The 22,682-nt window shown below is 43.2% G+C and overlaps 1 protein-coding gene, 2 long non-coding RNA genes and 5 other non-coding genes across 8 annotated transcripts; 1 reads left to right on the forward strand and 7 right to left on the reverse strand.

Moving 5' to 3' along the window:
* Window positions 1-253: 253 nt before the first annotated feature.
* LOC149704026 (uncharacterized) lies at window positions 254-3,826 on the reverse strand. Its single transcript, XR_016381937.1, has 2 exons — window positions 3,775-3,826; window positions 254-3,698 (listed from the first exon to the last, which is right to left on the reverse strand). It is a non-coding gene; the product is annotated as an uncharacterized LOC149704026 (long non-coding RNA).
* Window positions 3,827-4,363: 537 nt separating this feature from the next.
* LOC149704027 (uncharacterized) lies at window positions 4,364-5,503 on the forward strand. The gene is made up of 2 exons (XM_089867184.1): window positions 4,364-4,884; window positions 5,044-5,503. Exons 1-2 carry the CDS (start codon window positions 4,364-4,366, stop codon window positions 5,501-5,503), a joined length of 981 nt encoding a protein of 326 aa, XP_089723310.1.
* An 818-nt stretch (window positions 5,504-6,321) lies between these two features.
* LOC149704028 (uncharacterized) lies at window positions 6,322-8,193 on the reverse strand. The gene is made up of 2 exons (XR_016381938.1): window positions 7,918-8,193; window positions 6,322-7,603 (listed from the first exon to the last, which is right to left on the reverse strand). It is a non-coding gene; the product is annotated as an uncharacterized LOC149704028 (long non-coding RNA).
* Window positions 8,194-12,405: 4,212 nt separating this feature from the next.
* Window positions 12,406-12,478, reverse strand: TRNAI-GAU (transfer RNA isoleucine (anticodon GAU)). Its single transcript has one exon. It is a non-coding gene; the product is annotated as a tRNA-Ile (tRNA).
* A 221-nt stretch (window positions 12,479-12,699) lies between these two features.
* On the reverse strand, window positions 12,700-12,772 carry TRNAN-AUU (transfer RNA asparagine (anticodon AUU)). Its single transcript has one exon. It is a non-coding gene; the product is annotated as a tRNA-Asn (tRNA).
* A 1,394-nt stretch (window positions 12,773-14,166) lies between these two features.
* TRNAI-GAU (transfer RNA isoleucine (anticodon GAU)) lies at window positions 14,167-14,239 on the reverse strand. The gene has a single exon. It is a non-coding gene; the product is annotated as a tRNA-Ile (tRNA).
* A 366-nt stretch (window positions 14,240-14,605) lies between these two features.
* Window positions 14,606-14,678, reverse strand: TRNAI-GAU (transfer RNA isoleucine (anticodon GAU)). Its single transcript has one exon. It is a non-coding gene; the product is annotated as a tRNA-Ile (tRNA).
* A 1,099-nt stretch (window positions 14,679-15,777) lies between these two features.
* Window positions 15,778-15,850, reverse strand: TRNAK-CUU (transfer RNA lysine (anticodon CUU)). Its single transcript has one exon. It is a non-coding gene; the product is annotated as a tRNA-Lys (tRNA).
* Window positions 15,851-22,682: the final 6,832 nt, after the last annotated feature.

Below are 22,682 nucleotides of genomic sequence, written 5' to 3' on the forward strand. Positions count from 1 at the left end.
TCCTTCGCAATGGTTAGCGCGTTCGGCTGTTAACCGAAAGGTTGGTGGTTCGAGCCCACCCGGGAGCGGTGTTGTGTAGTCTCAAATGTTACGTAAAAAGAAAAGTTTTTCCCCAATACCTGACGACCATTTATTTTTTGGGCTTCCTTGGCGCAATGGTTAGCGCGTTCGGCTGTTAACCGAAAGGTTGGGGGTTCGAGCCCACCCGGGAGAGGTGTTGTGGGGTCTCAGATGAAGCGTGAAAAGTCATAACTTCAAAGTTTCAAAGTTTATTTGGCATAGTTTAGTACAAAAGCTCATGAGGAGGGACCAAGTCTTCAAGCGACTTATTGCCCTCCTTAAATTTCTTAAGATTAACGTCAATTGGACAACAAAATTAGATAAAGAGCATTAAAAGAGAATAACCATAAAAAAATATAAATTAAAATTTAAATAAAGTTTTGCAAATACATGAATATAGTTTAATATCTTTTGTAAAGCATGACTTTTTTACTTCGTTTAATATAAAATATAAAAGAGTTATTGTTTTTCTTTAAATAAAACAATCAAAATCAGGAATAAATAAATATATAAATAAAAAAATAAATAAACAAATAGATCAAAGATGATTACACACTGCCATTAAGTATATGAACTTTAAGTTTTTTTTTAACTAAAGCAAAGGATTTGGTATCACATATAAGTAAATAAATTTGGTTGTATAGTTTTACTCCTACATAAAAGATTGAGTTTAGCTTTTTTGAAGTTTTGCATTGGGGGCATTCTAAAATATTGTTTGTTCTTGTTAATAGGTTAGAGGATGTTGTATTAAATAGTTTATGTACACCATTAATATTTTTATGAATAAATATTAGATTATTATACTTTATAATTTGAAATATGTCTAACGTTTTACTTTTTGCATATAATATTTTGTATGTGATAACCAGTTCACGTTATAAATACTTCTGAGAACTCTTTTTTGCAGGATATTGATTCTGTTTAAGTTGTGTTGAGAGGTATTACCCCACGCGACCAAGCCGTATATCAATAAGGAATAGAACATACTATAGTATAGTTCGAATAGAATACATCTTGGGAATAACATACTACCTTGTTTGATAAGATAGGATGTGTTAGATAATTTTTTGCAAAGATAATTTATATGCTCACAATACCTGACAACCATTTAATTTCTGAGCTTCCGTGGCTCAATGGTTAGCGCGTTCGGCTGTTAACCAATAGGTTGGTGGTTCAAGCCCACCCGGGAGCGGTGTTGTGAGGTGTCAGATGTAATCCCAAAATATAAAAGTTTTTCGACAATACCTGACGACCATTTAATTTTTGGGCCTGCGTGGTGCTGTGGTTAGCGCGTTCTGCTGTTATCCGAAAGGTTGGTGGCTCAAGCCCACCCGGGAACGTTGGTGTTAAGTTTTATAAGTAACGTGAAAAGTCATAATTTCTCCACTATACCTGAAGACCATTTAATTTTTGAGCTTCCGTTGCGCTGTGGATAGGTCTTTATCAAAGTATAGGCCTAGATATTTGTATTTATCTACTATTTTAATTTTTTCCTTATTAAGTTCGATACCATTTAGTACCCTACTGACATCTGTACCCCTATTAATCAAAAATGTCTTGATTAGAATCAAGTCCTAAAAAGTATCGATAAGACTGAGGTTATCACTTGTCTGAAGAATCAGATATTAATTTTTCTTTTTAATTGAAACTTAAAGGCATGCTTAAGAAAAAACAACGTTCCATTACCGTTTTCCGTTGAAATAACTTATTTTACAGGTAATCAATTTCAAAAATTTACTTATCTCGGGTTTTCGGGCACAATTCCATTCCCCCAAAACATTTTATCATTACATTAATTACTTTTGAGAGAGTACGTGTATGACATTGAGTTTTAAAAGGTTCCCTCATTTGTGCCCGGTATGCTTCGCAGTGGATACGTTTTAAAACAATGGCGGAAAATTAAGTAGGGACAGTTAGATTTTTACTCGTGGTTATGCAAAATGATGTAATGTCTAGTGTACTTCAGTCAACAGTCATACTGTTCATTCTCATAGCTCAGGACATGATTAATGCTGATCACTATTTCTCTCTCTAGTTTCAAACAATGGTTAGAGACCATTCAGTGCCGCAGGTCGCACATGAATATATTTCAACTACAGTTTACATCAATTCTCCGTGGTCGTACTATTAGAGGGTTAAGCACTAATTTGTTCAGAACATGTCTCGAAAGTGTGCTTATTTTAAGTTTTTAAAGTAGTGTTGCCAATGTGTGGGTAATTTCCCACATCGTGGGAGATTTAGGTTTGGTTTTAGGCTCTGTGGGGAAAAAGTAATATTTTTCCGAAATCAATCAAATGTCGGAATTTTCCTGTTCAAGGGTTAATAGTGCAAAATTTTCAAAAATGCACTAATTTTAACTGCACAGTTAAAATTAGTGCATTTTCGAGATTATCAATTTCGAACTTTTTTTGTAGCATTAACTAACGTCTGTTTGATATTAAGCTTAAAAACCTTAAACACAAAATAGTCAGGGCAATGCCGACTCAGTTTATAAGGGCTACCCTAAAAGTCCACAAAAGTGATCCAAGATTGTTAATAAATACGCCTAAAAAGTGCCCTCTTCAAAATATGTAGCCGGGGAAAAGAGAGCGTGATCGAGTGGGCTATGCTAGTGGGTATTTTGGTAGTAAGTAACGGGGGTTGGGACTCCAGGCATAGCCCGCTCCATCACGCACTCGACAACGCAAAGCAACTCGCGCCAGCGTGGGAAATGAGGCGGTAACACAGGGCAAATGACGAGTTTAAAAATTGCCTGGTACAGTTCAAAAATTAAATCGGAGGGGGGTCAGTGGTCCACGAGACTACTAAAAAATTCAAGGGTAACCAGAGTCCACACATTAAAATTCTAATATTTTAATTATCCACTTCCTTAGCTTAGCAGACGACGTGCTCTGGCCAATTGTCACGGACCAGTTTATTTATTCCAAGTCAGGAGGGTCTCTGGCCTAATGTCCAGTTTAAAAAAATCCTTATTTCCCACCCTGACTCGCGCTATAGCGCAAGCAGCTTGCGACGTGTTGCGCGTGATTGAGTAGGCTATGGTCCGGTCAAAAGAAATCTTCAGTTCAGCGTTGCAAATAACGCGGTGGCACAGGGAAAATGACCAGTTTAAAAATTAAATCGAAGGGTGAGCACAGGACCACTAAGGAAATTCTAGGGTAACCAGGGTCCAGACATTATCTCAACTATTTTAATTACCCACTTCTTTAGTTTAGCAGACGCCGCGCCCTGGTCAATGGTCATGGACCAGTTCATTTATTCCTGGGCAGGGGGTCGCTGGCCCAATGTCTAGTTTTAAAAAAATCCCTATTTCCCACCCTGATTCAGTTGGGAGTCCTGCAAGGTCTGTATATGCGCAAAAAATTGCACTATTAGGTTGGCTCGTACAGACCCTAAAAATCTCGGTTTTTCGGAGCTAGGCGCGAGAGGTAAAAATATCTCAAAACATACGAAACAAGGCGACGCGTACCGCTTGAGGGTTGAGAGGGCGAAGTGTCACGTGTGATGAAAGTGGGGAGAGAGAAATCTTTCGCTAAACGGTTAACGGTTCCTGGCCGATACTTTTGGGCGCGTACCGGCAAATATCCTCCGCGAGATCTAGAGTCCGAGGCTCCGACAACATACTTCGAGTCACGGCCCTAGTCGGTAAAAGTTGTTCCGGGTAAATATATACGAGAATCCCAAGTAAATAATATAATAGTTATTTAAGACTACCATTAATATTATTTTTGGCTTTGAAGCTAACGGCCAGTGATTTTGTTTTGACTATAATTTGTCACATATTAAAATATCCGGTAAGCCTCGACTTCGGCTTGGGCACCGGTCGATTCAGCTTGTCATGTTTCACGAGATAGAATAATTATAATATTAATAAAAATCAATTATAATTATTATAATCAATAGTTTGCACTAATTAATATACTAGAATGGTTATTGTTATTTTGTACCATGTGCAGGCACCTGAAATAAAACTTTATTCCAACTTCTAGGATTCTAGTTACGGATTTTATGAAATTTACTGTGCCTATATTTATAATTATTTTTACTCATATAAACACATTAACCGATAAACTAAAATTCATAATTAAAAAATACTCGCACAAAAATTATTTGTACAACATTTACACTATAACGCTGTTTCTGAAAAGACTGGATGGCTGACAGACATACGTAAGATATTTTATGAGCCCCCTCCGTGCTAGCTTTGTAAACCAACGCGCTGGTTGTCTGGAAAATCGAAAACTCGACGCGCGAAAAGCGCGTATGGGCCCCCCTTGGGAGTCCTGGAGCTCCTGGTTTTTTGATGAAACGGTCGTGTTTCACAAACTTGTTGAGCACCCTTGAGAACGCCTCCCGTTGCCTCGATTCGGGAGCCTCGGTCGACTTAATCTACCTTGATTTGCGCAAAGCTTTTGACACGGTCCCGCATTCGTTGTTGCTTCGGAAACTAGAATGGCTTGGCGTGCCCTTCACGCTTGTGACCTGGATTGCGGCCTTTCTCCGCCATCGGCTTCAGCGCGTGGCTCTTCGGGGTGTTTACTCCTCGTGGTGTGAAGTGGCCAGTGGTGTGCCTCAGGGTTCGGTACTGGGGCCCACGCTCTTTATTGTTTACATCAACGACCTCCCGCGTGCTATCCGACACTCGTTTGTGAGCCTGTTTGCGGACGATTCCAAGGTTGGACGCGGCATTCGCACGACTGCTGACTCTCTCGCACTGCAGCGGGACGTGGATGCTCTCGAGGTGTGGGCCAGCTCGAACGGCATGAGTTTCAACCCCACCAAATCCGTGGTCCTGCATTGCGGAAAAAATAACCCTCGCTTTCAGTAACGTTTGGCGGGTAGGCCAATTGCGGCTCAGTCTGTTGTGAGGGACCTCGGGGTTATGTTGGCTGGTGGTATGCTGGGGGATACCCATAGTAGGGTAGCGGCGGCCCGTGGCTCCCGTGCTCTTTACATTTTAAAACGCTCCTTTTCGCATTTTAGCGTCAGGTCATTCGGCGTCCTATATAAAACTTACATCCGCCCTCATCTTGACTACTGTTCAAGCATATGGTCTCCCCACCTCGTCAGGGACATTGAAAATGTTGAACGGGTCCAGCGCAGGGCCACAAAACTTGTTTCTGGCCTACGAACTTTGCCCTATCCGGAGCGCCTCAGACGGCTGGGCCTTATGTCCCTAGCTGATAGGCGGCTGCGTCAGGATTTGGTGGAAACCTTCAAATTGGTCCATGGCCACTACGACGTGGATGCCAATGCGTTCTTTACCGTTCGCTGGACTGGGAGGAGAGCGCCCACTCTTTCCAAGTTCCGCTGTACGTCCCTACCTCGGCGTGTCTTTTTCACGCAACGGGTAATTAACTCGTGGAATGGTCTCCCTAGTGAGGTGAAGCGGAACTCGTCCGTACAAGCGTTCAAGGCCCGGTTGGACAAATTCGTCCACTGAGTCGCATCATTGTATTTTTTTGTGTTTTGGTTTTTTATTTATTTTTCACTCTGTTCTGTTGTTCGACACTTGTTTTGTTTTTTAATTTATTTGTTTTTTTTATTATTATTATTATTTCTTTTGTTCACCTCATTGTTCCGTTCTTATGTATTTATTATTTTTATTACTTTTTTTTTCAATTTGTTTGTAACTGAGTCGGGCCACAATAAGCCTCTGGCTTTCTTTTTACCCGTCAATAAACATTATTATTATTATTATAGTCCAGAGATGCATATGACAAGGATTCATTTCTCATAAGCGAGAATGGCCAACTCTGTTGTGTAAAGAGACAGCCTGGCAGCCTGGTATTTTTTTACTTCTAAGTCAGCTGGGTTTTCACCTTTAAAAGTTAATACAGCCCTTTGAATTTAAATAATTAGAAATGAGAAATGTTATTAAATGAATGAATCTATACGGTTGCAGTTGTGTCGAAATGAGAGCAATTAAATATGTGTCTTTGATATTTAGCTCTGATAATTTCAGAAACTTAATAAAAAGTAGTGTTATGTATTTAACCAGTATTTATTTTATTGAAATTTATTAATAATTATTTAATTAAAAAAATTGTAATACTATTTTATGTTTTAAATTTTACAAATAAAATTCAAAACAGTAAACATAGGGCAAAGGTTATATTGTATTATAAATAGCCAGTGGGATTGATTTTAGCTATATCGCTATTAGAGCTCGACATTTTCTCTCCATTATCCAAAAATTAGTAATTAATTTGAATGAAAATAGGTGGATATCTTTTATTAATTGGGAAATAATGCACACACTTTACATTTAAATTTTAGAAGTTAATTTATTATTTACTTTGTGTATATAATATTCAGCATTAATTTCACTAAGGAAATAAACTAATTACCTACGAGGAATTAACTAGTATATATGTTTAAAATTATAATTTAATCGTTTCAAAACTAATATGGTTTTGAACTGGTCTTTGTAATTTAGTTATTAAAATTTGTGATTATCGATTGGTCAATATTGAAAATTAACCAATGGTGGAACTAATTTTTTTTAAACTCAATGAAACTGAAATATCAATGAATAATCTACAGAAAGAGGTATCAACCTATTATTTTTTCAAAAGAAGGTAAATAAGGATTAGATGGCTTGCTGCTTCAAACAAGATTTTTAACCATGAATAGAATATTTGGTTAATTTTAGTCAAATTTAGATATCCGGTAATCGAGTTGATATGACTTGAAGCACTTTTTGCTCATGTCTATTTTAAACTTTAATCACAGATTTCGCTTACCATTTCACAAGCATAATAAACACTACTGAAGGGCGCAAATCTATCTGTGATCGGTAATGGTGACCAATATAGCAATTTGCCCAATTAATCAGTTAGAACTTCATTTGCACATTTCTATTCGTTAATTTGAAATGTTGCGAGAAATTTGAATGGAATATAAGTAGATATCTCTTTCAGAAGATAATTTTTGATGTTGATATTCAAGATTCATTGAGTTAAAAAAATTGGTATTGGTATTTCAAGTAAGCTTAGATATGAACATCGGTGAATTTACGATATGGGCTTATGATGTTAGTCTGTTTATAAGATTAAGTCGTTACTTTAAGTGTCACTAGACAGTATCTACCTCCAAAATCGAGAGTTAGTAACTTTATAACCATCTCCTAGTCAGAGGATATCCGAGGGTCAATTTCTTATATCATTGACTGACGAAGGCTCACTATAGCAGCTTAGTCAACTTTTGGCAAGGCCTAATACCGTTTTTGCATGACTGTCGCCGTCAAATTCCTTTTAAAGCATAGATCATTAGATCATATAGTATCCACCCTTGATTTTCATTACGCAACACACGTTGGATTCGTAAACCTCGACGTGCACCACGATTAGAAGCATTAAAATGCAAAAACAACACACTGACCGCATACATTTTTGGTAAATAACAGACTCAAACAGAGTCACTACAGCTGTTTTCAGGGCTGAACGAGCGACCGAGAGGGCTTTAAAGAAAAAGCCTCCGGCGGCCGGTCTCTTAAAGGGGGTAGTTTCGAGGGAACGAAATTCAAATGCAAGGCGCGTCCCTTCAACAAAAAACATTGAATTCGTTAATACGGACGTTTTAGGCAATTATAATAATGAAATTTTATACAATTAAGTAATATTTAAGAAAACTAAGCACTACTTTCAAAGTCTAAACTTTAAAAACACGACGATACGAGAAGGCGAAGTAACAACAAGAGGTAAACATTTTTATAAATGGCAAAAATTAAAGGTAAGCCAAGGCTTAGCGCAATTTCACCGCCTTAAAGAAAGTGCCAAGTTTAGAAATAGATTGTGGGACAATAAAAAGGTGGAAAATTATGAAATTAGGCTTATATTAAAGCTTGAAACCTACTTTATATTATATTTAAAATCCATCCATGAGCAAATCCTCAAAAAATATGAAAATGGCAACGAAAAAGGACCCACTCTCAAATTTTTTTCCCCTTAAAAAAATGGCGGCCACAAACGGGGTAATTTGTCACGGCGGCAATATTAAAGCAGTCTTATCTCACTATCGATAGGCCATTTCAACCAAAAGGCATTAAGAAAAAACAATCGGATTATTATGACGCAACTATACGTAAAAAAAGGCCAATATTGGTCGCGCTGATAATTACCAATAAAACAGCGTATCCATGCTAAAATATCGCAGATTGGGGTAGTTTTTAAAATTTAAAATTAAACATACTTAAAATTAATTTTTCTCAAAAACCTTAAAAATGGTCCTAGAAAAAGGTTTAAATTTTGATATAAAACCGTTCCCAAACGTAACAAACGAATATTTCATTTCAAAAGGGTGGCGACAAAATGGCTAAATTTGAAAAAAACTCCATGTTATTTCTATGGGAAAATTTAACTTTTTCACCAAAAGGGCTGATTAATTTTATGGAAATGAAAACCACCCTTAGCAACTTTATTTTTTATACAATAAACTAATGGGTGGATCTTCTTGAAATTTTAACCACATATTCAGGGCCCGAATTGTAGTTCTGTGGATTTTTTTCAAAGCAGTTAATACGATACAAAAAAAGTTATAACCAATCAAAAAACCATCCTTATACATTAAAGTCGGTATGAGGTCTTATCTAAGAGAGCTATCGCTCTCCTAGAATTATGGAATATTATGCATTCCGTCTTTTTTGTATTAAGGAGAAGCCCATTATCTGTGATCCACTTCAATATCTTATCTAGGTAGTGGTTTGATTGATCTATTGCATTTATTGGGTTTGCCGATTTATATAAAAGGAGCGCGTCATCTGCGTACATGAACATGTAACCAGACGGTGCCTGTTTTATGAGGTCATTTATAAATAGATTAAATAAGAGTGGTGATATTATAGAGCCCTGCGGAACTCCAGACATTAATTGACTTGGCGCAGATAAATCCCTTCCCACTCTAGTGTAGCATTGTCAATTTTCTAGGTAGCTTTTTAGCCACGCACTTGCAGTTCCTCTGATCCCTTGTTTGTATAGTTTGTCGTAGCCCTAAGTTTTTAGTATGGTTGGATGGGGGACAAGTTGGACTATAACATACTCAAAGGACATCCCCGTATCTCTAGTAAAACTAGAGTTACGAGCCTCCAAATTTATTGTTAAAAATGAAAAGTAACCTAATAACAATAAGTGAGACACTAACAAAAGTTGACGAAGACATTGACGTAGCCTCAAGTTTAAAGAGCCATTGTATGGGGAGCGAAAAGGGCTATAACATATTCAAAGGAGATCCCCGTATCTCTAATAGAACAAGAGTAATGGGCCTTCAAAGGGCAGTGTTAAAAATCATAGCTAAAATAATAACAATAAGTGAGACGATAAACTAAGTTGACCGTTTTCCTTAATAACTTGGCTCCAGTTTTTCGTCGCCCTAAGTTTTTAGTATCATTGGATGGGGAACAAATTGGACTATAACATACTCAAAGGACATCCCCGTATCTCTAGTAGAACCTGAGTTATGGCATGTTTTTGAACATTTCGCTAAATTACTCGGCCCATGCTTGTCGTAGCCCTAAGTTTATAGTATGGTTGGATGGGCGGACAAATTGGACTATAACACACTCAAAGGGTATCCCTGTATCTCTTGTAGAACCAGAGGGTAAACGAGTGCGACAGGGTGGGTTAGCTAAACGAGTGCGACAGGGTGGGTTAGCTAAACGATTGCGGCAGGGTGGGTTAGCTAAACGAGTGCGACAGGGTGGGTTAGCTAAACGAGTGCGAAAGGGTGGGTTAGCTAAACGAGTGCGACAGGGTGGGTTAGCTAAACGAGTGCGACAGGGTGGGTTAGCTAAACGAGTGCGAAAGGGTGGGTTAGCTAAACGAGTGCGACAGGGTGGGTTAGCTAAACGAGTGCGACAGGGTGGGTTAGCTAAACGAGTGCGACAGGTTGGGTTAGCTAAACGAGTGCGACAGGGTGTGTTAGCTAAACGAGTGTGACAGGGTGGGTTAGCTAAACGAGTGCGACAGGGTGGGTTAGCTAAGGGAGTGTGAGAGGGTGGGTTAGCTAAACGAGTGCGACAGGGTGGGTTAGCTAAACGAGTGCGACAGGGTGGGTTAGCTAAACGAGTGCGACAGGGTGGGTTAGCTAAACGAGTGCGACAGGGTGGGTTAGCTAAACGAGTGCGACAGGGTGGGTTGGCTAAACGAGTGCTTCCGTGGCGCAATGGTTATCGCGTTCATCTGTTAACCGAAAGGTTGGTGGTTCCATTCCACCCGGGAGAGGTGTTGTGGGATCTCAAATGTAACGTAAAAAGTCAGAGTTTTTCCACAATACCTGACGACCATTTAATTTTTGGGCTTCTGTGGCGCAAAGGTTAGCGCGTTCGGCTGTTAACCGAAAGGTTGGTGGTTCGAGCCCACCCGGGAGCGGTGTTGTGTAGTCTCAAAGGTTACGTAAAAAGAAAAGTTTTTCCACAATACCTGCCGAGCCTTTAATTTTTGGGCTTCGGTGGCGCAATGGTTAGCGCGTTCAGCTGTTAACCGAAAGGTTGGTGGTTCGAGCCCACCCGGGTGAGGTGTTGTGGGGTCTCAGATGTAGCGTGAAAAGTCATAACTTTTCCACAATACCTGACAACCATTAAATTTCTGAGCTTCCGTGGCTCAATGGTTAGCGCGTTCGGCTGTTAACCAATAGGTTGGTTGTTCGAGCCCACCCGGGAGCGGTGTTATGGGATCTCAAATGTAACGTAGAAAGTCAGAGTTTTTCCACAATACCTGACGAACATTTATTTTTTGGGCTTCCTTGGCGCAATGGTTAGCGCGTTCGGCTGTTAACCGAAAGGTTGGTGGTTCGAGCCCACCCGGTAGAGGTGTTGTGGGGTCTCAGATGTAGCGTAAAAAGTCAAAACTTTTCCACAATATGTGACAAACATTTAATTTCTGAGCTTCCGTGGCTCAATGGTTAGCGCGTTCGGCTGTTAACCAATAGGTTGGTGGTTCGAGCCAACCCGGGAGCGGTGTTATGGGATCTCAAATGTAACGTAAAAAGTCAGAGTTTTTCCACAATACCTGACGGACGTTTAATTTTTGGTCTTCCGTGGCGCAATGGTTAGCGCGTTCAGCTGTTAACCGAAAGGTTGGTGGTTCGAGCCCACCCGGGAGAGGTGTTGTGGGGTCTCAGATGTAGCGTGAAAAGTCAGTGTTTTTCCACAATACCTGACGAACATTTATTTTCTGAGCTTCCGTGGCTCAATGGTTAGCGCGTTCGGCTGTTAACCAATAGGTTGGTGGTTCGAGCCCACCCGGGAGCGGTGTTATGGGATCTCAAATGTAACGTAAAAAGTCAGAGTTTTTCCGCAATACCTGACGACCATTTAATTTTTGGGCTTCCGTCGCAATGGTTAGCGCGTTCGGCTGTTAACCGAAAGGTTGGTGGTTCGAGCCCACCCGGGAGAGGTGTTGTGGGGGTCTCAGATGTAGCGTGAAAAGTCATAATTTTTCCACAATACCTGACAACCATTTAATTTCTGAGCTTCCGTGGCTCAATGGTTAGCGCGTTCGGCTGTTTACCAATATGTTGGTGGTCCGAGCCCACCCGGGAGCGGTGTTATGGGATCTCAAATGTAACGTAAAAAGAAAAGTTTTTCCACAATACCTGACGACCATTTATTTTTTGGGCTTCCTCGGCGCAATGGTTAGCGCGTTCGGCTGTTAATTCTTTTTTCATGAATCTTTAACACGAATTATTATAAGACACCATTGTTAAATCTATTTTTTATTTGATTAAATTAAATTGTTATATTAAATTAAGCAGATAGGCACGGGGCTTACAAGTCACAATGTGACTTAGCCCCGTAGCAAACTGTATATGTAATGAAAAGTAAAAAATAAACATTTTTTGAATTTGAATTTTGAATTTTTGAATTTGAAGTTTTGACTTTTTACGCTACATCTGAGACCCCACAACTTCTCTCCCGGGTGGGCTCGAACCACCAACCTTTCGGTTAACAGCCGAACGCACTAACCATTGCGCCAAGGAAGTCCAAAAAATAAATGGTCGTCAGGCATTGTGGAAAAACTTTTCTTTTTACGTTACATTTGAGACTACACAACACCGCTCCTGGGTTTGTTCGAACCACAAACCTTTCGGTTAACAGCCGAACGCGCTAACCATTGAGCCACGGAAACACAGAAAATAGATGTTTGTCAGGTATTGTGGAAAAGTTATGACTTTTCACGCTACATCTGAGACCCCACTACACCTCTCCCGGGTGGGCTCGAACCACCAACCTGTTGGTTAACAGCCGAACGCGCTTACCATTGCGCCACGGAAGCCCAAAAATTAAATGGTCGTCAGGTATTGTGGAAAAACTTTTCTTTTTACATTACATTTGAGACTACACAACACCGCTCCCGGGTGGGCTCGAACCACCAACCTTTCGGTTATCAGCCGAACGCGCTAACCATTGCGCCACGGAAGCCCAAAAATTAAATGTTCGTCAGGTACTGTGGAAAAACTCTGACTTTTTACGTTACATTTGAGATCCCATAACACCGCTCCCGGGTTTGCTCGAACCACCAACATATTGGTAAACAGCCGAACGCGCTAACCATTGAGCAACGGAAGCTCAGAAATTAAATAATTGTCACGTATTGTGGAAAAGTTTTGACTTTTTACACTACATCTGAGACCCCACATCACCTCTCCCGGGTGGGCTCGAACCACCAACCTTTCGGTTAATAGCCGAACGCGCTAACCATTGCGCCAAGGAAGCCCAAAAAATAAATGGTCGTCAGGTATTGTGGAAAAACTTTGCTTTTTACGTTACATTTGAGATCCCATAACACCGCTCCCGGGTGGGCTCGAACCACCAACCTTTCGGTTAACAGCTGAACGCGCTAACCATTGCGCCACGGAAGCCCAAAAATTAAATGTTCGTCAGGTATTGTGGAAAAACACTGACTTTTTACGTTACATTTGAGATCCCTTAACAACGCTCCCGGGTGGGCTCGAACCACCAACCTATTGGTTAACAGCCGAACGTGCTAACCAATGAGCCACGGAAGCTCAAAAATGAAATGGTTGTCAGGTATTGTGGAAAAGTTATGACTTTTCACGCTACATCTGAGACCCCACAACACCTATCCCGGGTGGGCTCGAACCACCAACGTTTCGGTTAACAGCTGAACGCGCTACCCATTGCGCCACGGAAGCCCAAAAATTAAATGTTCGTCAGGTATTGTGGAAAAACTCTGACTTTCTACGTTACATTTGATATCCCATAACACCGCTCCCGGGTGGGCTCGAACAACCTACCTATTGGTTAACAGCCGAACGCGCTAACCATTGAGCCACGGAAGCTCAGAAATTTAATGGTTGTCAGGTATTGTGGAAAAGTTATGACTTTTCACGCTACATCTGAGACCCCACAACACCTCTCCCGGGTGGGCTCGAACCACCAACCTTTCGGTTAACAGCTGAACGCGCTAAACATTGCGCCACCGAAGCCCAAAAATTAAATGCTCGGCAGGTATTGTGGAAAAACTCAGACTTTTTACGTTACATTTGAGATCCCATAACACCGCTCCCGGGTGGGCTCGAACCACTAACCTATTGCTTAACAGCCGAACGCGCTAACCATTGAGCCTAGGTAGCTCAGAAATTAAATGTTTGTCAAGTATTGTGGAAAAGTTTTGACTTTTTACGCTACATCTGAGACCCCACTACACCTCTCCCGGGTGGGCTCGAACCACCAACCTTTCGGTTAACAGCCGAACGCGCTAACCATTGCGCCAAGGAAGCCCAAAAAATAAATGGTCGTCAGGTATTGTGGAAAAACTTTGCTTTTTACGTTACATTTGAGATCCCATAACACCGCTCCCGGGTGGGCTCGATACACCAACATATTGGTAAACAGCCGAACTCGCTAACCATTGAGCCACGGAAGCTCAGAAATGAAATGGTTGTCAGGTATTGTGGAAAAATTATGACTTTTCACGCTACATCTGAGACCCCACAACACCTCTCCCGGGTGGGCTCGAACCACCAACCTTCCGGTTAACAGCCGAACGCACTAACCATTGCGCTAAGGAAGTCCAAAAAATAAATGGTCGTCAGGCATTGTGGAAAAACTTTTCTTTTTACGTTACATTTGAGACTACACAACACCGCTCCCGGGTGGGCTCGAACCACCAACCTTTCGGTTATCAGCCGAACGCGCTAACCATTGAGCCACGGAAGCTCAGAAATTAAATGGTTGTCAGGTAATGTGGAAAAATTATGACTTTTTACGTTACATTTGAGATACCATAACACCGCTCCCGGGTGGGCTCGAACCACCAACCTATTGGTTAACAGCCGAACGCGCTAACCAATGAGCCACGGAAGCTCAAAAATGAAATGGTTGTCAGGTATTGTGGAAAAGTTATGACTTTTCACGCTACATCTGAGACCCCACTACACCTCTCCCGGGTGGGCTCGAACCACCAACCTATTGGTTAACAGCCGAACGCGCTTACCATTGCGCCACGGAAGCCAAAAATTAAATGGTCGTCAGGTATTGTGGAAAAACTTTTCTTTTTACGTTACATTTGAGACTACACAACACCGCTCCCGGGTGGGCTCGAACCACCAACCTTTCGGTTATCAGCCGAACGCGCTAACCATTGAGCCACGGAAGCTCAGAAATTAAATGGTTGTCAGGTAATGTGGAAAAATTATGACTTTTTACGTTACATTTGAGATACCATAACACCGCTCCCGGGTGGGCTCGAACCACCAATTTATTGGTTAACAGCCGAACGCGCTAACCATTGAGCCACGGAAGCTCAGAAATTAAATGGTTGTCAGGTATTGTGGAAAAGTTATGACTTTTCACGCTACATCTGAGACCCCACAACACCTATCCCGGGTGGGCTCGAACCACCAACGTTTCGGTTAACAGCTGAACGCGCTAACCATTGCGCCACGGAAGCCCAAAAATTAAATGTTCGTCAGGTATTGTGGAAAAACTCTGACTTTCTACGTTACATTTGATATCCCATAACACCGCTCCCGGGTGGGCTCGAACAACCTACCTATTGGTTAACAGCCGAACGCGCTAACCATTGAGCCACGGAAGCTCAGAAATTTAATGGTTGTCAGGTATTGTGGAAAAGTTATGACTTTTCACGCTACATCTGAGACCCCACAACACCTCTCCCGGGTGGGCTCGAACCACCAACCTTTCGGTTAACAGCTGAACGCGCTAAACATTGCGCCACCGAAGCCCAAAAATTAAATGCTCGGCAGGTATTGTGGAAAAACTCAGACTTTTTACGTTACATTTGAGATCCCATAACACCGCTCCCGGGTGGGCTCGAACCACTAACCTATTGCTTAACAGCCGAACGCGCTAACCATTGAGCCTAGGTAGCTCAGAAATTAAATGTTTGTCAAGTATTGTGGAAAAGTTTTGACTTTTTACGCTACATCTGAGACCCCACAGCACCTCTCCCGGGTATGCTCGAACCACCAACCTTTCGGTTAACAGCCGAACGCGCTAACCATTGCACCAAGGAAGCCCAAAAAATAAATGGTCGTCAGGTATTGTGGAAAAACTTTTCTTTTACGTAACATTTGAGACTACACAACACCGCTCCCGGGTGGGCTCGAACCACCAACCTTTCGGTTAACAGCTGAACGTGCTAACCATTGCGCCAAGGAAGCCCAAAAATTAAATGGTCGTCAGGTATTAAGGAAAACTCTGACTTTTTCGTTACATTTGAGATCCCATAACACCGCTCCCGGGTGGGCTCGAACCACCAACCTATTGGTTAAGAGCCGAACGCGCTAACCATTGAGCCACGGAAGCTCAGAAATTAAATATTTGTCACGTATTGTTTAAAAGTTTTGACTTTTTACGCTACATCTGAGACCCCACAACACCTGTCCCGGGTGGGTTAGAACCACCAACCTTTGGGTTAACAGCTGAACGCGCTAACCATTGCGCCACGGAAGCCCAAAAATTAAATGTTCGTCAGGTATTGTGGAAAAACTCTGTCTTTTTACGTTACATTTGAGATCCCATAACACCGCTCCCGGGTGGGTCGAACCACCAACCTATTGGTTAACAGCCGAACGCGCTAACCATTGAGCCACGGAATCTCAAAAATTAAATGGTTGTCAGGTATTGTGGAAAAGTTATGACTTTTCACGCTACATCTGAGACCCCACAACACCTCTCCCGGGTGGGCTCGAACCACCAACCTTTCGGTTAACAGCTGAACGCGCTAACCATTGCGCCACGGAAGCCCAAAAATTATATGTTCGTCAGGTATTGTGGAAAAACTCTGACTTTTTACGTTACATTTGAGATCCCATAACACCGCTCCCGGGTGGGCTCGAACCACCAACTTATTGGTTAACAAGCCGAACGCGCTAACCATTGAGCCACGGAAGCTCAGAAAATAAATGTTTGTCATGTATTGTGGAAAAGTTTTGACTTTTTACGCTACATCTGAGACCCCACAACACCTCTCTCGGGTGGGCTCGAACCACCAACCTTTCGGTTAACAGCCGAACAAGCTAACCATTGCGCCAAGGAAGCCCAAAAAATAAATGGTCGTCAGGTATTGTGGAAAAACTTTTCTTTTTACGTAACCTTTGAGACTACACAACACCGCTCCCGGGTGGGCTCGAACCACCAACCTTTCGGTTAACAGCCGAACGTGCTAACCATTGCGCCACGGAAGCCCAAAAATAAAAATGGTCGTCAGGTATTGTGGAAAAGTTATGACTTTTCACGCTACATCTGTGACCCCATAACACCTCTCCCGGGTGGGCTCGAACCACCAACCTTTCGGTTAACAGCTGAACGCGCTAACCATTGCGCCACGGAAGCCCAAAAATTAAATGTTCGTCAGGTATTGTGGAAAAACTCTGACTTTCTACGTTACATTTGAGATCCCATAACACCGCTCCCGGGTGGGCTCGAACAACCAACCTATTGGTTAGCAGCCGAACGCGCTAACCATTGAGCCACGGAAGCTGAGAAAATAAATGGTTGTCAGGTATTGTGGAAAAGTTATGACTTTTCACGCTACATCTGAGACCCCACTACACCTCTCCCGGGTGGGCTCTAACCACCAACCTATTGGTTAACAGCCGAACGCGCTTACCATTGCGCCACGGAAGCCCAAAAATTAGATGGTCGTCAGGTATTGTGGAAAAACTTCGGCTTTTTACGTTACATTTGAGATCCCACAACACCGCTCCCGGGTGGGCTCGAACCACCAAACTATTGGTTAACAGCCGAACGCGATAACCATTGAGCCACCGGAGATCAGAAATTAAATGGTTGTCATGTATTGTGGAAAAGTTATGACTTTTCACGCTACATCTGAGACCCCACAACACCTCTCCCGGGTGGGCTCGAAACACCAACCTTTCGGTTAACAGCTGAACGCGCTAACCATTGTGCCACGGAAGCCCAAAAATTAAATGTTCGTCAGGTATTGTGGAAAAACTCTGACTTTTTACGTTACATTTGAGATCCCATATCACCGCTCCCGGGTGGGCTCGAACCACCAACTTATTGGTTAACAAGCCGAACGCGCTAACCATTGAGCCACGGAAGCTCAGAAAATAAATGTTTGTCACGTATTGTGGAAAAGTTATGACTTTTCACGCTACATCTGAGACCCCACTACACCGCTCCCGGGTGGGCTCGAACAACCAACCTATTGGTTAACAGCCGAACGCGCTAACCATTGAGCCACGGAAGCTCAGAAAATAAATGGTTGTCAGGTATTGTGGAAAAGTTATGACTTTTCACGCTACATCTGAGACCCCACTACACCTCTCCCGGGTGGGCTCTAACCACCAACCTATTGGTTAACAGCCGAACGCGCTTACCATTGCGCCAAAGAAGCCCAAAAATTAGAGGGTCGTCAGGTATTGTGGAAAAACTTTGGCTTTTTACGTTACATTTGAGATCCCACAACACCGCTCCCGGGTGGGCTCGAACCACCAAACTATTGGTTAACAGCCGAACGCGATAACCATTTTGCCACCGGAGATCAGAAATTAAATGGTTGTCATGTATTGTGGAAAAGTTATGACTTTTCACGCTACATCTGAGACCCAACAACACCTCTCCCGGGTGGGCTCGAAACACCAACCTTACGGTTAACAGCTGAACGCGCTAACCATTGTGCCACGGAAGCCCAAAAATTAAATGTTCGTCAGGTATTGTGGAAAAACTCTGACTTTTTACGTTACATTCGAGATCCCATAACACCTCTCCCGGGTGGGCTCGAACCACCAACCTTTCGGTTAACAGCTGAACGCGCTAACCATTGCGCCACGGAAGCCCAAAAATTAAATGTTCGTCAGGTATTGTGGAAAAACTCTGACTTTTTACGTTACATTTGAGATCCCATAACACCGCTCCCGGGTGGGCTCGAACCACCAACCTATTGGTTAACAGCCGAACGCGCTAACAATTGAGCCACGGAAGCTCAGAAATTAAATGGATGTCAGGTATTGTGAAAAAGTTATGACTTTTCACGCTACATCTGAGACCCCACGTCACCTCTCCCGGGTGGGCTCGAACCACCAACCTATTGGTTAACAGCCGAACGCGACAACCATTGAGCCAAGGGAGATCAGAAATTAAATGTTCGTCAGGTATTGTGGAAAACCTCTGACTTTTTACGTTACATTTGAGGTCCCTTAACACCGCTCCCGGGTGGGCTCGAACCACCAACCTTTCGGTTAACAGCCGAACGTGCTAACCATTGCGCCACGGAAGCCCAAAAATAAAAATGGTCGTCAGGTATTGTGGAAAAGTTATGACTTTTCACGCTACATCTGAGACCCCATAACACCTCTCCCGGGTGGGCTCGAACCACCAACCTTTCGGTTAACAGCTGAACGCGCTAACCATTGCGCCACGGAAGCCCAAAAATTAAATGTTCGTCAGGTATTGTGGAAAAACTCTGACTTTCTACGTTACATTTGAGATCCCATAACACCGCTCCCGGGTGGGCTCGAACAACCAACCTATTGGTTAGCAGCCGAACGCGCTAACCATTGAGCCACGGAAGCTGAGAAAATAAATGGTTGTCAGGTATTGTGGAAAAGTTATGACTTTTCACGCTACATCTGAGACCCCACTACACCTCTCCCGGGTGGGCTCTAACCACCAACCTATTGGTTAACAGCCGAACGCGCTTACCATTGCGCCACGGAAGCCCAAAAATTAGATGGTCGTCAGGTATTGTGGAAAAACTTTGGCTTTTTACGTTACATTTGAGATCCCACAACACCGCTCCCGGGTGGGCTCGAACCACCAAACTATTGGTTAACAGCCGAACGCGATAACCATTGAGCCACCGGAGATCAGAAATTAAATGGTTGTCATGTATTGTGGAAAAGTTATGACTTTTCACGCTACATCTGAGACCCCACAACACCTCTCCCGGGTGGGCTCGAAACACCAACCTTTCGGTTAACAGCTGAACGCGCTAACCATTGTGCCACGGAAGCCCAAAAATTAAATGTTCGTCAGGTATTGTGGAAAAACTCTGACTTTTTACGTTACATTTGAGATCCCATAACACCGCTCCCGGGTGGGCTCGAACCACCAACTTATTGGTTAACAAGCCGAACGCGCTAACCATTGAGCCACGGAAGCTCAGAAAATAAATGTTTGTCACGTATTGTGGAAAAGTTATGACTTTTCACGCTACATCTGAGACCCCACTACACCGCTCCCGGGTGGGCTCGAACAACCAACCTATTGGTTAACAGCCGAACGCGCTAACCATTGAGCCACGGAAGCTCAGAAAATAAATGGTTGTCAGGTATTGTGGAAAAGTTATGACTTTTCACGCTACATCTGAGACCCCACTACACCTCTCCCGGGTGGGCTCTAACCACCAACCTATTGGTTAACAGCCGAACGCGCTTACCATTGCGCCAAAGAAGCCCAAAAATTAGAGGGTCGTCAGGTATTGTGGAAAAACTTTGGCTTTTTACGTTACATTTGAGATCCCACAACACCGCTCCCGGGTGGGCTCGAACCACCAAACTATTGGTTAACAGCCGAACGCGATAACCATTTTGCCACCGGAGATCAGAAATTAAATGGTTGTCATGTATTGTGGAAAAGTTATGACTTTTCACGCTACATCTGAGACCCAACAACACCTCTCCCGGGTGGGCTCGAAACACCAACCTTACGGTTAACAGCTGAACGCGCTAACCATTGTGCCACGGAAGCCCAAAAATTAAATGTTCGTCAGGTATTGTGGAAAAACTCTGACTTTTTACGTTACATTCGAGATCCCATAACACCTCTCCCGGGTGGGCTCGAACCACCAACCTTTCGGTTAACAGCTGAACGCGCTAACCATTGCGCCACGGAAGCCCAAAAATTAAATGTTCGTCAGGTATTGTGGAAAAACTCTGACTTTTTACGTTACATTTGAGATCCCATAACACCGCTCCCGGGTGGGCTCGAACCACCAACCTATTGGTTAACAGCCGAACGCGCTAACAATTGAGCCACGGAAGCTCAGAAATTAAATGGATGTCAGGTATTGTGAAAAAGTTATGACTTTTCACGCTACATCTGAGACCCCACGTCACCTCTCCCGGGTGGGCTCGAACCACCAACCTATTGGTTAACAGCCGAACGCGACAACCATTGAGCCAAGGGAGCTCAGAAATTAAATGTTCGTCAGGTATTGTTTAAAACCTCTGACTTTTTACGTTACATTTGAGGTCCCTTAACACCGCTCCCGGGTGGGCTCGAACCACCAACCTTTCGGTTAACAGCCGAACGTGCTAACCATTGCGCCACGGAAGCCCAAAAATAAAAATGGTCGTCAGGTATTGTGGAAAAGTTATGACTTTTCACGCTACATCTGAGACCCCATAACACCTCTCCCGGGTGGGCTCGAACCACCAACCTTTCGGTTAACAGCCGAACGTGCTAACCATTGCGCCACGGAAGCCCAAAAATAAAAATGGTCGTCAGGTATTGTGGAAAAGTTATGACTTTTCACGCTACATCTGAGACCCCATAACACCTCTCCCGGGTGGGCTCGAACCACCAACCTTTCGGTTAACAGCTGAACGCGCTAACCATTGCGCCACGGAAGCCCAAAAATTAAATGTTCGTCAGGTATTGTGGAAAAACTCTGACTTTCTACGTTACATTTGAGATCCCATAACACCGCTCCCGGGTGGGCTCGAACAACCAACCTATTGGTTAGCAGCCGAACGCGCTAACCATTGAGCCACGGAAGCTGAGAAAATAAATGGTTGTCAGGTATTGTGGAAAAGTTATGACTTTTCACGCTACATCTGAGACCCCACTACACCTCTCCCGGGTGGGCTCTAACCACCAACCTATTGGTTAACAGCCGAACGCGCTTACCATTGCGCCACGGAAGCCCAAAAATTAGATGGTCGTCAGGTATTGTGGAAAAACTTTGGCTTTTTACGTTACATTTGAGATCCCACAACACCGCTCCCGGGTGGGCTCGAACCACCAAACTATTGGTTAACAGCCGAACGCGATAACCATTGAGCCACCGGAGATCAGAAATTAAATGGTTGTCATGTATTGTGGAAAAGTTATGACTTTTCACGCTACATCTGAGACCCCACAACACCTCTCCCGGGTGGGCTCGAAACACCAACCTTTCGGTTAACAGCTGAACGCGCTAACCATTGTGCCACGGAAGCCCAAAAATTAAATGTTCGTCAGGTATTGTGGAAAAACTCTGACTTTTTACGTTACATTTGAGATCCCATAACACCGCTCCCGGGTGGGCTCGAACCACCAACTTATTGGTTAACAAGCCGAACGCGCTAACCATTGAGCCACGGAAGCTCAGAAAATAAATGTTTGTCACGTATTGTGGAAAAGTTATGACTTTTCACGCTACATCTGAGACCCCACTACACCGCTCCCGGGTGGGCTCGAACAACCAACCTATTGGTTAACAGCCGAACGCGCTATCCATTGAGCCACGGAAGCTCAGAAAATAAATGGTTGTCAGGTATTGTGGAAAAGTTATGACTTTTCACGCTACATCTGAGACCCCACTACACCTCTCCCGGGTGGGCTCTAACCACCAACCTATTGGTTAACAGCCGAACGCGCTTACCATTGCGCCAAAGAAGCCCAAAAATTAGAGGGTCGTCAGGTATTGTGGAAAAACTTTGGCTTTTTACGTTACATTTGAGATCCCACAACACCGCTCCCGGGTGGGCTCGAACCACCAAACTATTGGTTAACAGCCGAACGCGATAACCATTTTGCCACCGGAGATCAGAAATTAAATGGTTGTCATGTATTGTGGAAAAGTTATGACTTTTCACGCTACATCTGAGACCCAACAACACCTCTCCCGGGTGGGCTCGAAACACCAACCTTACGGTTAACAGCTGAACGCGCTAACCATTGTGCCACGGAAGCCCAAAAATTAAATGTTCGTCAGGTATTGTGGAAAAACTCTGACTTTTTACGTTACATTCGAGATCCCATAACACCTCTCCCGGGTGGGCTCGAACCACCAACCTTTCGGTTAACAGCTGAACGCGCTAACCATTGCGCCACGGAAGCCCGAAAATTAAATGTTCGTCAGGTATTGTGGAAAAACTCTGACTTTTTACGTTACATTTGAGAT

The sequence above is a fragment of the Phalangium opilio genome, unplaced genomic scaffold (genome assembly GCF_054372755.1).
Source record: "Phalangium opilio isolate 3A_F unplaced genomic scaffold, DU_Popi_V2 ptg000017l_1, whole genome shotgun sequence".
Taxonomy (NCBI): Eukaryota; Metazoa; Arthropoda; class Arachnida; order Opiliones; family Phalangiidae; genus Phalangium; species Phalangium opilio.

Excerpts from the sequence above, each read along its gene's own strand:
- LOC149704027 (XM_089867184.1), top strand. The coding sequence starts at position 4,364 with ATGAAACGGTCGTGTTTCACAAACTTGTTGAGCACCCTTGAGAACGCC. Across the intron at positions 4,885-5,043 it reads AAAAATAACCCTCGCTTTCA|CGTCAGGTCATTCGGCGTCC; the intron begins GTAACGTTTGGC and ends TTCGCATTTTAG.